At 40.8% G+C, this 15,044-nt stretch overlaps 1 protein-coding gene across 1 annotated transcript in view; it reads right to left on the bottom strand.

The window, feature by feature from the left end:
- Positions 1 to 10,899: 10,899 nt before the first annotated feature.
- Positions 10,900 to 15,044, bottom strand: part of snx2 (sorting nexin 2) — a 16,163-nt gene continuing 12,018 nt past the window's right edge. The window contains exons 11-15 of the mRNA XM_076271219.1: positions 14,649 to 14,854; positions 14,197 to 14,340; positions 12,416 to 12,496; positions 12,173 to 12,244; positions 10,900 to 11,745 (exon numbers count right to left, since the gene is read on the bottom strand). Of these exons, the coding sequence (XP_076127334.1) occupies positions 11,695 to 11,745; positions 12,173 to 12,244; positions 12,416 to 12,496; positions 14,197 to 14,340; positions 14,649 to 14,854 (554 nt within the window). The 3' untranslated portion in view covers positions 10,900 to 11,694. The remainder of the gene's footprint in view (positions 11,746 to 12,172; positions 12,245 to 12,415; positions 12,497 to 14,196; positions 14,341 to 14,648; positions 14,855 to 15,044) is intronic.

The raw sequence follows: 15,044 nt of genomic DNA, 5'->3' as shown, positions 1-15,044 counted from the left end.
CGCTACCTGATAGTTTTCTAAATACTCAAGTTCATTCCTCGGCTTTTGGTTTGGATTAAGAGCAGTGGAGATGTTGTGGTTAACAAATGATTACATATGTTCTATTCCGTGATCAGGTTTGGCCTGTTGCCCAAATGTAATATTACCCTAATTATGCCAACAACACACATCCATTCCATAAGTTTAAAGCAGTCCAAATGCAATCAATAACTGATATTCTTTATTCCAGTTTAGACGGGAAAAGAGACAAAAAATAAAAACCTCTAGGAATTGAACTATGCAGACATTTTACTTCACTTTGTGCGATATGGTGTGAAAATGTGATACAAATGATACTGAGGAAAATATACATGCAGCAGTAGCTGATGGCACATGGCAAATTGTAGGTCTATATGAAATGAATATCTGTGGATTTCATGTACTGCTTAGAATTTCTGAGTTATTGCTGAAGATTTTGCACAGGACAAGACAATGCTGAGTTAGAAACATTCAGATCTGTGTGAATAAATGGGCAAATATTTCTTTACTCTATAGGTCACATGAAGTGTAGTGGATATTTCCCCAACATCACTTCAGGTCATTTCCAGTAGTGTGGTGTGTGAATAGAAAACATAAACACCTGCTTCCCTCTGAAGCTACTCGTAAGAAAATAATTTCTGTGTCAACAACTGGGACTGTATAAAATATGAAAATACTTATTCATCCCACTATTTTCCACTTTGACTATGCCCCGGGTATTTTGGACAAGTAGTGGGTCCTGTTGACAGTCATTAAGAATGGCTGGAGTGGGAATGAAGACAAACTGGAGACAAGGCCGCTTCTCCAGTAGGGCCCTGCTGCTTACAAGATAAATACTCGGAGGATGACCTCTCAGTTCATGATGAACGACCTCTCCTGCTCCGTGCTCCCTCCCCCACCCCCCCATCACCCCCGCCGCCCTCTCCAGTGGAACAAGCTCTCAAAGCCAGGCTCACAGGCAGAGAGAGAGAGAGCCTGCAATGGCTTTGACTGATTCCGGCTCCCCTCTCTCTCTGTGGTGAAACTCACTCCTGTAGATCACAGAACCATCATCATCTCCTGCATCAGGTGTAAGACACCACAGATACAGCAGAAGGACCACTTCCTCCCCCCGTTCCTTAGCAAAATGCACTGGTGAGAGGATGAGTGGGGGAGGAAAGGAGAAGGAGGATGAAGCTATCTACCACAGTGGTTGGAGCTGAAGTGCTTCTGTTATAGAATTGGTGGTATAGCTTGTTTTTTTCTGGATGTGCTGGGTACCTTTCAGCTAACCATGAAGCTGATGTATGTTGTATTTAGACCAGTTTATTTCTGGAGTTTAACTCATATGTGACTATGTTATTATTTAATCAGGAGCAAGTGAAGACATTGAACCCTGTAAGTAACAAAGAAACATGAAGCAAAGGAAAAGGAAAATTGTCTTTTCCGCTGACACCTATTTTCCTCCATCTGTGGAGGCCAATTAATGGAGGAACCAAGGATAATCAAACACCAGAAAACACCAAGTACCCCTGACGGCCTATTGGGGCCAGGCCATCGAGGGACCTAGGTCATCTTTGGGTCCATTGGCCAACCTAATTACAACCTAAGGACATGCAACCCAAGTGTCACGGCAGCTGTGGGGTCAAAGGTGACAAAAGGTGGTTAGGTGAGGAGGGGGAGGGGGAGGTTCAAAGGGAGAAAATGAAGGAAAGAAGTGAAGAAGAAAAAAGAGGGATAAAAAGAGAGGAAAAGCAAATGAATGAGTGAAGAAGAAACATTGATCACTTATTGTATGTAAGCTATAAACACATTAACAGGGAGCAAGCCTCTGTAAAAAAAGTGTTTTTCACCACTCTGTGGTCAGATGGATGCAAATTTTATCAACAATTTGGTCAAATAAACAGCTTTATTCTTCAACATTTTCATGAGTCAGTGTTTTCATAAAAAATTGATATTCGTCAAAATTACCCAACCCTTTGTCCTTTGCTTCGAGCAGTGAAACAAGTATGTGTTTGTACTGTGATTTTACAACAAATCAGTTATACCGTGGTGTAAAATTTATAATCACACGATAAGTCACAATACAATACTATGTATGGACTGTGGACTTTTGTGCACATTTCATCATTCTGATGTAGAATATCCATGATCTGGCATAGGGAGGATGTTCTGGAGTGCCAAAATGGTCAGGCATATAAAGCATTTTATTAAGTCTGATAATGTATCAAGATTTGCTCTTACTGTGTTGATAACGTATTGCACACAGAAATATTGCAATATATCACCATATAGATTTTTTTGTCCCACCACCATGGAGCCAATGACAGGAATATATTTGTCATACCTTATATAGAGATTCCACAGCTACTACACTGAAATGTGTATATTAAATTCTACTGACCAACCACTGTGATCATGGTCCAATCTACTGCCCTTTAGGCCACAAAGGAGATGAAAAATGTTCATTGTTAAATGTTAAATGTTAATTAATGGCCCAGAAACATAAATTAAGCCATAACGCCATACACACGCAGACACAGACACAGACATTTGATTACATAGACATAGACAAACATACAATAATTAAAATAATTATTTCTTTGACACACACACACACACACACACACACACACACACACACACACACACACACACACACACACACACACACACACACACACAACCCCCTAAGCTTTTCTGAAGTTGCGGATGACACGTCCATGCTGGACCCTTAGGTATAAGTTAGCAGCCGGACCTAGACAGCCCCTCCAAATGAATCACTGTCATTCCGAGTGTGGAATCAGCATTTCCCAGCCTATCCTGTCTGGAAATTTAAAAGGGAGAAGTGGGCTCTCCCAGAGCTCTGGTATTGATTTTCCCTGCGAACAAAGAGACTTTCTCTAATACATGATACATCATAATCGTGTCATTTGTACCTTTGAGTCAACAGATGAACACACAGGGCCTAACACAGATGTGCAGCTCTTGAAGACATCACCAGCTGACAAGCTGCTGGATGTGTAATACTGTGTAACTGTGTCCATTTCTCTTCTCAGAGTTATGGGTCATGTACGCATGCAAAATATATGGATATATGTTCAAGCATTGCTTATGTTTACATTTAGTATAATGTTCCTTGTAGTTTTCAACAGGCTCAGTGCAACAGAAAAATCTTTATTTTTAATATCTGAAGGTCAGAGGTATTTTGACCACTGACCGTCCTGAAGACAAGTAATCCAGATGTGCTCATTTCTGCCTTTTGCTTACCAGTGTTTGATGTTCAGAGCAAATCTACAAAACAACACACATGAAAGACACAACCTTAAGGGGGCTACATTGAGCTCCACAACTCGGACTATGGCTCAACACAATTATCTAGACGTCACAGTGGAAAAAGTAGGATACACAGATGCACTCATGCAATCACAGGGCCATTTTCACTCCAGCCCCTCAGCTGCTCCCTGTCAGGGGTTAAGTCTGCCCTCTCACATCCACACAGTGTGATCTAAAGCAGAGAGAAAGTGGGAGAGAAAGCAAGAGAGAGAGAGAGAGAGAATAGAACAGGGGCCCCTTTGAAGACTTTCGCGCGAGGGGTGTTAGTCTGCTCCCTCTGATGTGCTGAGAGATTCTCTCTCCCTGGCCATCCTCACGCTCTTGTGTGCAGGATGCCAGCCTGCATCAGGGCGCAGTTTGCCTATCGTTCCCCGACAGTCTGAAACACTTTTCCTGATCTCTTTCATCTTGATGTATTGTCAATATATGGATCGTCGTGCTCTCTAATTCAGTGAAAAAATCTAGTTTTCCATTAGTCTCTGCCGTTCTAATGTTCACTGCAGCTTTTCTATGTGTAATTATTAAAGGCAGATTCCAGAAAGCAATTACTGGACTACCGTTTGTATCTGTGAAATCTTAATAAGCAACAAAAGGACTCCTGTGTGGCAGGAGAACACAAGAAGAAGTCAACAACATTCCTCTGGGCCTGTCAGGGTGAATCCTGCTCGCCGCTAACCCTCACAAGGCTTGGACTGACCTCCCCGTGTGGACTTCAAAGAGCCGGAGGAGAGGACAGCACCACATAGCTCAGGCCTCGCTGAGATCATAAGGTGGGCATGTTAATGTCACCATTCTGCTTCAACTGTGACAATTAAACTTCACTTGATGAGCCTTGAGCAGACATGCTTGTAAAGTTAACCCCCCCCCCCAAAAAAAAACCCCTTTTTTCCCCCTTTGGCAGATGATTGGCAATTGACTTCAGGGGAATTAGCGAGAATAAAGAAGCTCTCCGTTTGCAACAATGAAATATTGAACAGCAGCGCCTGTGCAGTCAGCCAGTAATGAGGAACCAATAGTGCTTTCCTACTGTAACAGTAAAAAGGAGAAAAAGAATGGATCCGAGGTAAAGATCCTTTCTCTAAATATCCGCAATCATCACTGTCAGCATCCCTGGTCAGATCTGATCATTGGCCAACTTGCCTTTGAGTGGATCCGAATGATCATTTGAAAAAAGAGTTCCGTTAATTATGACCCATTATGTGTTAAGAGACCATGTAAAATGAGAATGAAGGACTAAGGATCTCATGATTGTTTTAATATATTTGCCATGTATATGCACACAGACATTAATTGCTGTCACATCATCTGATGGTGCCACCAAGCAAGCAGTGTATGTGTTGCAGTAGATTTTTACCCAGCAGATTCTCACACATGATAACATCTTTGGTCTTAAGAGAATGGAAGAGTATGTTTCGCATGTATGTCAATATTTTGTTAAGTTGTGTTTATTTATTTATTTATTTATTTATTTATTAATTTATTTATTTCGCCTTTATGCTTGTATAGGATTAGTATTTTTTACTATCTAATTTAATTTCTGGTGTTCATTTTGTACTGCTCTTGCATTGACAAACATACTGTTTTCTCTTGCGTTATATCACGTTTCATCAGCTGCTGTGCTGTATGTCTGAACGTTTTTAATTTATGAGCAAATTCTGGTGAGAGATCAAGCTCTCAAAAGTCTAAATCTACGGCCACCCGACACATGCCACCTGCTTCCTCCACCACATCAGCAACTTTCTGCCTCTGCCCTGCTTGAGTCCTGTGCCATCCTCTCCATGAGGGATCACTTTCCCTGAGCCCGCCTCCCTCCCCTTTTCAAAAGTCACAAAGGGAAAACTGTCAAGCTAGTTTCTGACATGCATTTGCATTCCTCAATGACAACTGACACCAGCGAAAGGCCACAGAAAACTGCTTATTGATCAGCTTCAAACTATTCAATGACGCAGATGAGGTTATGTCTGAGAGGGCTCCGTTTGGCTGGGAAATCGTTGCTCTCCCCATCGCTACATCGCACTGCTTTAAGGAACACAACTTCATTACATCATGCCACTTGTGTTTATATCATTTTAAAGAGCCTGCTGATTGGTTTGTAAGGGAGCTGATGGGAGCGGGTGCCTCGTGTATAAGGCCTATTAACTGCTAACAGTGGCCATTCATAATCTCTTGCATACTAAATGCTGAGGGTGTCAAGCCACATTTACTGACTGAACGACTGGAGAACAGCCAGCTAATGGAATGGGAAGAAGTCCAGCCCAGGTCATTTGACACTGCCAGCTGCCCCCTCTCACAATTAAATTAATTCCCATTGCAATTCTGACCTTTTTCCTCCGAGAGTGGAGAAAATAAGCAGCACGCCACCAGGTTGCAGAGCAGCTGAGCTTTTACAAAAAAAGTTCATCATAGGTTCTTTTGGAGCCTTAAAGAAGTGTTTGTTGGCAGATAGAGCTCTTTGGGACTGAAAGCAGTTGTTCTCGCTTAAAAATGGTCATAAAAAGTTTGAAAGGTCACAAATCTTGAGAACGTTCAGCCTTTCAAAAGGTTCCTCTTGGAATATTTAAGCTTTCCTCTAACGTGAACCCTTCAGATGGTTGTACGAGGAACCTTAAAGGACTTTTGTGTCAAGACAAACCAAATAGTTCATATGATACTTTTTTTCTTGAAGTGAAGTGGAGCATTCATCAAAGAGAGATGCTAAGATAGGTTTGTCTTACAGAAACATCAGAGTGGAGCAAAATAGTTCCTATCAACCTACCTCAAATTACTAAGCTCAATTCAGACTGCTGTCATTTAGAAACCTTGTGTTGCTGAAAGGTGTTGTATAAATAAACATTATTATTTGTATTATTATTATTATTATTATTATTAGTAGTAGTAGTAGTAGTAGTAGTAGTAGTAGTAGTAGTAGTAGTAGTAGTAGTAGTAGTGGTGGTGGTGGTAGGCTATAGTAGTACACCTTACACTGCAGAAAGTGGAGTCTAAGTAAGATTAATAAATCAAGGTGGCAAACAGAGCAAGAGCATTTCTATTTCAGTAATGACAAAACTGTTATTTCTCTCCAAATGTGTTGAAATACAGGTTAAACAGTTGAAGCATTATATGAACACACTGCAAAGGCTGAGGGAGAAGGAGAGAGAGGTGGAGGGGAGGGTGGAGTCCACAGAAGGCCCATCACAAATGATAATGCTCTGCTTGCTGTCAGCTTTGTCTCCTGTGGAGATGGCCAGTATCGGTAGCTGTCAGATAGCCAATACATTTATGTATGCAAATGACCCCAGTTCAATCCTGCAGCCACCGCTTAAATTTACTCAGCCTTCAAAAGGGGAGGAGGAACATTTCCTGTCAAATAAAATCAGGAATATAGGGAAATACTTGTTGTGAGGAAAAAAAGAATATTTCAGACAATATATCCAGTCTGGCCTCAGTGGGCCGTGTCATGAATACAGAATAAAACCCTGTGAACAGTTTAGGCCTTTGAATGTTACATTGTGGAAACTGAAGGAGCATCGCTGTCTAACAAGCACTGTTATTCTTCGGCTCATTTGTGACTAAGCACAGATGTGAGCGTGACGATCCTAACTAATCTTCATGTGGGAAGTCAAATATGAGTGCTGCTGAGACCTGCAGCGCTGGACCCTTGGGAGCAAACAAATTCAAAGCAAAGGTTGAGACCTGCGCTTAATCATTACAACATAGACAGAAAGTCATTCATTGTAAATCAATGTTTTTTTAAGCACCTCGGCCTCATTAAACACTCAGAATACTTGTTTAAATCACTTACATCACTCACAGAAAACCCGACTTTTAAGTATATTAAGTTGACATATACTGGGTTAGAAATATGCTGGAAAGGTGCAAAAGTGTAGGTAGAGACCATTTGCAAACAGCATAATGTTGACTTGCTAAATGCTTCTCTGTTGGGAAATGAAGCCCAGCCAAGGGCACTAAAGGGACTTGTGGTGATGACCTACTCATTTGTAAGAGCACTGTGGGTGGAGATGAACACACATCTATAGGGATATTATCAGGCTTTCTGCATTTAACCAGAACACCAACATTTGCTCACATGAACGCCACATGACTTATCAGATCTCATTTCTCCACATTTCAGAATGACCTTGACATAAAAGGCACCACACACACGCACACAGCTCCGAAGACCTGTTGTTTTGTGCGGAAATTAAGAGCTAAAACACATAAATAAAAGGTGCCGGTGTCCTAAATCATTTCTCTGGAGGGCCACAAAATGAGCAGTCATGGGATCATCTGGTGGTGGGGTGGCCACACCATCGCTAGATAAGAAAAATAAATTAATACAATTCTGAGCCGGCTGCCGTGTGTCCTTATCTTTTAACACTGCACATGTAGACACCCAGACAAACTTGGAATTTGGCCCAATCAGAATGGTCTCCATGTTCCGGCTCTTTCCACTTCACTTTACATCCCTCGTCCTTCAGACAAAAGCCTGCAGGACTTCACAGGAGCCAGTTTCTTTTCAATGTTTGTAAAGTACTTGGCACATTCACTGTCAATTAAATTTTATAAATCATTTTTAAAAGTATGCCACAAAAGAAAATAAACATTTAGTACAAGTTACTCAAATTACTTATTCGAAAACAATTCTGTACACACGAGGAGCTGACAGAGCTCTGGTTAGGCCTATTTAGTATTGGAACATAGATTAAGCACACATCCTGTCATGTTGAGAGAGAGGCAAAAGCAAGTGGGCACACATTCTCAGATTAACTTTAATTGATGCCTGGAGCTCTGTTTAAGACATGTGAATTACATAATATACATATACATATCTAGTAAAGCACAGACAAATGGTCTGTATAAGATGGAAGTCTGAAATGTTCATTAGAGTTGAAATGGGTTGTGATTTAAACAAAGGTTTGGCTGCACTAACATAAATGTGAATTATATTGATTGTGGGAAGAAAGTATGGCAAATAGCCTACGATTGTAGCCGAATGTCCATGGACAAGCCTATGAGCTTACATTTTTATATTGTTCTTACAACAAAATAAAGTTATCAAATTACGGTGTAGGCTACACATTTAAGTGTTATAAGGCCTACCCTGTGGGCTATAACTGATACACATATATTTTTTTGGTATGGGGGCTGCTGCTGAGGGAGGCACCGTGTGTGGACTAGGAGCGCTGGCAGCCATGTGCATGACAAACTGATGCAATTTCAGCTGTGTCGCGGGAGCGGCCCGATATTTGTCTCTGGCTGGCAAGGCTTAGTTTCCCCGTTGTACGCACAGCTCCCAGATTTGAATCACCAAAGGTCCAAAGGCCTCCACTTGACAGGGCACAAATAATTACAGTACACTGTCTTCATTGGACTCTATTATATTGCTCTTCTTATCTGCGCTCTGGGGCTGCACTTGATCAAGCTGAGGTCACTGTATTCTGACCATAACACAACATAACGTTGCTATTTGGAGATATGATAAATAGCGGTCGACAGGAAGCGTGCGACAGCATTTTATCAGTTTGGGTTGCTTTTTCTCCTCGTCCTTTTTTACTCCACACCCGCACTGCTCTGGTCCAAAGTTGTGGGAATTTACCTCAAAAAATCACCACGCCCCCGGGAACCTTCGTGCGCTGCGCTGGTGGAAAAATGTAGGCTAAAACTTGGAGCCGTTAAAGAGTTTCTACCTCTATGTAGGCTAGCTTATTGACAATAATGACTAAATTAAAGAATATAGCCTACTTTAACAGCAAATGACCGGTTCATATATAACCTGCAGGGGGCGAATGCTCACTCAAAACAAAACAGACAAGGCAACCTGCTCTATCTCAAAAAGAGAGTAGGCCAAGGCTTTTTTAAGGTGGTGAATTCGAATTTCAGTTCAACTCAATAGTCTGTTAAAAACAAACGATTAGCGACAGTAAAAATGTTAAATAGCCAAGAGAAGGCTATGGACAGATTTATCATAGCCTACTTTTTCCTCCATGAAAGCCAGTGGTCTAGAAAATTAAAGTCGTCAAAATAGGCTACTACTGGCCTAAGTTTATTTTGTTAAAGCTGTCATCCATTCATGCACCCTTTAAACTTCAATTTCATACGTAATAGTAGGTTCATTCATGGGTCAATATCACCAGAGAGTACATTTTAGCCCTTAATTGCCATACATTTGTATCTTAATTTTCTATTATTTTCTATTATGATAAATAACAAACACTCACTTGTAGAAATAAGTAACTCAATTGAACAGTATAGGCAAGATGAAAATGATGTATTCGAAAGATACTAGTCCTTTTCTAAAAGAGGGTTATATATTTGCCTTAACTTGTAAGTGAATACAATATTTCACTTAACCATCTGTTTGTAAGAAATGCATACAGTTCACACACGTTGATATTCTGATGCAATTTTTATTTGCATGTTATTCACCCTCACTTAGGGATGAAATACCTTAGATTTTTTAGATAGATATTTCATTGTATGATTGAATTATTGAAATAATCTAGACGATGTGCTTTGCACATAGAGGTGCATCTACAAAATGTTTTTGGACAATGACATTTTCACCTTCACTTAACATTTTTACTCACAAAAACTTCTCTGGGTCACTATCTAGACTCAGCATTTAGTAGCTAGGCTATACCTGCATATTGTGAAAATATTGGACAGCTTGGACAGAGCAAGTAAGCTACTTATACAAAGAAAATTTGTAAGAAGGTCAACACTAATTTCAGCAGTTTAATTTTCCACCACCAAAAAATAAGAAACTGTTGTCCTGATGTTAGTCAAGAAGATGGGCTTTTGTTAACGGGGCAAATTTCTGAATACGGCAGGTTGGATAATCATTTCAGGGACACAACAACTCCTATTTTTCCTAAATAAAAACATTATTCTCATCACCAAATTATCAATGTATTTAAGTGGAGTAACATCATGTTTAGCAAAACGAACTTCAATCACTTTGAACTTTAATTTCATAGTGGTGACATGGCAAAATAGCATGTTTTTATAAAACTGAACAAAACTCAAGTAAAGTAATGCCCTTACTGAATATAATATACTTAGACCAATGTAATAAACTCTTTCCTATTTATATGTTATGTTGACATGGCAAATGAGTTATTCATGTCCAATGACCCTCAGACATAGGGGGCCTACTTAACGTATTTATCTTTTGCCTGATTATGAAAACCTGTGCTCAGCATCAGCTGTGTTGGAGGCCTACACATCCCACCTCCACTGGAGAGCCGCAATGCCTTCTTCCCGTAGGCCTACAGCCTACAATACTGACCATAATAAATATGACAGCTTGTCGATAGACTCGTGGTGACGTGGGTGGACAGGCGCAATAGACAACTTTTTGACAGCTTTGGAAATGTTTATGCTAAGTACAACTCACAACAAGTAGGCCAGAGGTAAGGACATGATGCTTTCAGGGCTACCATTGGGGCTGCAAAAGAGGAGACAACTGCATTTACATGCATTTTGCTCATAACAAATCCTAAGATCCAGGGGAAAATTACCTGCATGCAAACACAAATAATACCGTTCTTCATATAGGAACAGGAAAGAACTGGACACTTAACCAACAAAGATGTACATTCCTTTATTAGGACACAAGCATCTCTGCACAGGAATGTGAAGTAAAAAATAAATGAATTTTTAAAAATCTTTTAGGACAAGGCTTTCAAACAAGGACTCAAACACAGGTATTCAATATTCAAAAATTGCAGGTTAAATGGCAAAGTAAAAAAACAGAGCAGCAACACCATGGGGCCAAGCACCTCAGGGTAAAACAACAAGGGGAAAAAGCTGCAAATGGAAATTTCATGTTCAACACACAGGTTTTAACATGAAGGAAGAATGTCCACATACGTTTTGCACTTTTATGTTATGTAGGCACTATGTGTTCAGTCTGCCTGTAACCCTGCTGTCCTGACAATGGTTCAGAAGCGTGGAAAAGTGCCCAGAGCACGTTCTTCAAGGGCCCGACATTGACCGAGACAGGGAGCATGCTTGCTTTAAAACAAACGCAGAATGGGCTCAAGTGAGCCCACATGAGAATAGAACACATCACACAACACCATGTGATGTGGCACTAAGCCCCTGCCATGACAGAACAGCAGTGATGTCACCAAACAAGAAGTGCAAACACCCCTTTGTACTGCCCTGCCCTTTTTTGGCTGTCTGGGCCAAATCAAGAAAAACGGGGCATCCTTTAAAGACATTAGTTACAAGAAGAGAAACAAAATCAGAGAAAAGTGGGGAGTGAGCCATCAAAAAGATTTCTAGTGTTTAATTTTCAAGTGGTCATTGAGATTTCATCTGTCTGTGCATCATCTTTCGAGTGAGATTACAAGATTCAGTAAACAAAGATCTGCCTGGTTATGCAATAGCTTTGGCTTCGGGTAAGAATGCCTCCCAGTATTTTATCAGCTGTAAAACAAGCAAACAAAAAAAAACAATAAATGCATTATAAACATTTCAGCACATTTAAAACTACTGCTGCCATTGTTTCTTTGAAAACTTATTTCTTGCATTTTTATCTGTATTACTGTCAAATCTACAAATGGCCAATGAATTCCTTGGTCTCCAAAAGGCTACAATATACAATATGAACAACTATTCTTCCCTTCCCCTTTTCACTGTTTCACTTTTCTTTTGTCAGATCATGTCTGAAAGTGAACATTTGTACAAGGTCAATGGCAAAAATAATTCATAACTATACAGCCTTGTTGGCAAACATTAAGTGTTTATATTTTTCATTAAAATATATACTGGATGATTAACTCTTTTAATTCATGACATTTTTATGATTCCGTACGCTTCAAGTTCTACATTGAATATTTAAGCGCTGGCTTACCTGTTGCTGTGTATGGACGAGAGACTCTAGGTATTTGATGATTACCACTTTGAAGTCCTTCACTCGGTCTTTCTGCAGGTAGAAGCAAGAGGCACAGTGTGCAGGTATGAGTTGGAGCATCTGCTCAGCAGCAGCAGTAGATGATGGCAATGGCAATAGATGCTACCATATCAATGACATAAATAAAGCCTACTAACAAACCCTGGGTGTTTTTTTACTTAAATAGGCAAGTATTGCTCTTACCTCAAACCTTCCCACCTCCTTGCGAATGATTTTTGATATCTGCTCAAAATCTCGCTCACCTTGCTCGACCTTACCTTCCCACTGCAAGAGAGAAAAGACAGTCCACAGGTATGAGTGTCTGAAAGGTGAGCATTTGTTCTGTCTGGCTTTGTGCACCTATGCTGTGGCGGACTGCTCTTACTACCAACTAAAGACTTTGTTGTAAAGCGAAGGTGGATTAGGACGCAAAACATTGTAAAGAATGAATACAAACTGCACTGTACAAACACAAGGTGCTAATGCAATACTAATGCTAACAGGAGAGGTTTTAAACGTGAGGATGGGATGATAAAAACATGAATATTCAGTGGAAAACCCATTTGTACCTAATATTAAATGGACTGAGAATGCATGCAGCACTAAAACACCAACATTTGTCTACATACAGAAGTAAAACAAATGGAGGTGACCTCTTGATCTTGTATGTCTATGTACAATGAAAATAACAAATCTGAATTTGGAGCAAGTGACCACTCTGAGCTGCCTGACCATGGGGCACTTTAGAAATCCCTTTAACAAACACTAAACTGTAAAATAAGACAAATAAAAAGGTCTCAATATCAAACATGCGAGAAATGAAAGGCAAAAATATTTTGTGGCCAAAGAACAAAAGAACATAGGACACAGAATAATTTCTAAGTAAACCTCTGTTTGGACTGGAAAGCAGAGTGAGCATCTCTGCTAACTGACGAGTAAGACAACAAACAATCCTTCATGAAACTGAATATGGGTGGTGCAAATTGTCAACAGAATCACAAGAAATGTCTTCATCAGAGATGTCAACAACAAGTTGCCTAACATAGCCAGACACAACACTGTCAATCATGCATCCTTACAGCCCTGGCATAGCCTTGCAAATTGGAGATTAACAAGTTGCTTTGCGGCAATTGTGCAATAGCCTACTATTTGTATTAAATCGTGTAATATTACCTTGAGAGTTGACATGGCTCTTTGGAAATTATCTTTGCTGGTTTGTAAATAAATCCACATGTACCGTGTCCAAGGGGAGGGGGGCTAGCCATGATTGATATTTACAGTTATGTAAAATTGCAGCAACATATTAAAAAAACAGAAAACAAACTGAAACTGCATTGCATACCTTCAACTTGCAAATGTTGATTTTGTCAAAACTGAGCCTAAATGTAATATATATGTGGCCCAACAGGAGAAGTCAAGAGTCAACCTTGAGGGTGTTAACCTAGTCTATTTTATGACACAAGCAAACAAAAAGAACTGGTGAAAAAAGAAAGAGAAATAGAGAGAAATAGAGAGAAATAGAGTGAAAGCCAGGGTCCTACCTCCACAATTTCCTTTTGGGTTTGGGGAAGCATGATAAGGAAAATGCAGAAATTAAAAAGGCGGAAAAAGAAAAAATGCTTTGTGATCAAAATAATTCAGGTCAGTCTTGCACTTCTGCTTCCTGGCCCTCAGACTCAGAGCATAGTTGCCCTGGAGACGCTCATGCAGGGGAAGGCTAGAGATTTCCCCCAACTATGCATCAGTACTTAGGCCTGCTGTTCTGCAGCTCCCCATTGACAACCATCGGTGTGCAGTTGGTTAGTGCATGTGCCAGTGTATTAGCAGTTTCCACTACAGGGGACTTCACAGGGTTTTTAAATGCTTTAAATGCAAAATTGAAACAATATTTACAAATGAAAGTGCACTGTATGCATGGAGTGCGTGAGCATTTGTGAATATGTGCATGAGTGTGTGTGAGTGTGTGCCCACTTTGGGATCTTTACCTCCTTGATCTCATCCTTGGCCTGCTGCAGCTTATCGGGTTTATTGGCATACTGGAGTTTTGCCTCAGCTTCACGCTTTCTCTGCAGCATGACCTGAGCATCCTGCCACTTGGACCAGGTTTTCATGCGCTGGTCAAACACACCCTTCAGAGAAAGAGAGCTTAGGCAGTAAGTAAATGAAACATCACTTCTCTGTGTTTATCCTGTGCTTGTCCAGTGTATGTTCAAGGTCAAGTAGTTTATTGTTATGTACTCATAAAAGGAAGTATAAGTTATAACAAAATTGTTTTGCTCAAGAGCCAGCTTAACTTTGTGTGTGTGGGGGGGGGGGTATGGTGTTTGTATGTGTGTGTGTGTGTGTGTGCGGGGGGGAGGGGTACTGGGGTGTGTGGGAGGTGGGTGATGAAATGGTGTGTATGTGTATGTATGTGTGTGTGTGTTTGTGTGCATACCTTGACAGCAGTGAGAAGACGAACGTAGTCCCCCACCAGCTCGGAGAACAGGTAGAAGTCGGCGTAGGCCTGGTCCTGATGCAGCTGGTCGATCTTCTCCTCCACCTCGGCCAGCTGGGACAGAGCGCGAGACAGCGCCGTGTGGTCCTCGGAGTTCCCCAGCATGGCGGCACTCTTAGCAAAGGAAGCTGTGTTGAAGGACAACTCTGAGGACACAGAGATATACAGGCAGAGGTGGATTAACACCATGTAAAGAACAGGAACATGGAAGGCCAGTAGAGCAGAGAGAAATATGATGACGATGATGATCTATCTCTGCAGTTATTCAGAGAGCAGAGCACTCCTCCATTCCACCCTTACTGTTCACGTTAGGCATCTGAGGCTGACACATTCGGA

Source organism: Alosa pseudoharengus, unplaced genomic scaffold (assembly GCF_046254945.1).
Source record: "Alosa pseudoharengus isolate Yale_2024_CS ecotype anadromous, Long Island Sound unplaced genomic scaffold, YU_APseudo_1.1 YU_APseudo_1.1_scf_6, whole genome shotgun sequence".
Lineage (NCBI taxonomy): Eukaryota > Metazoa > Chordata > Actinopteri > Clupeiformes > Clupeidae > Alosa > Alosa pseudoharengus.
This window is presented reverse-complemented; position numbering and strand designations above follow the sequence as displayed.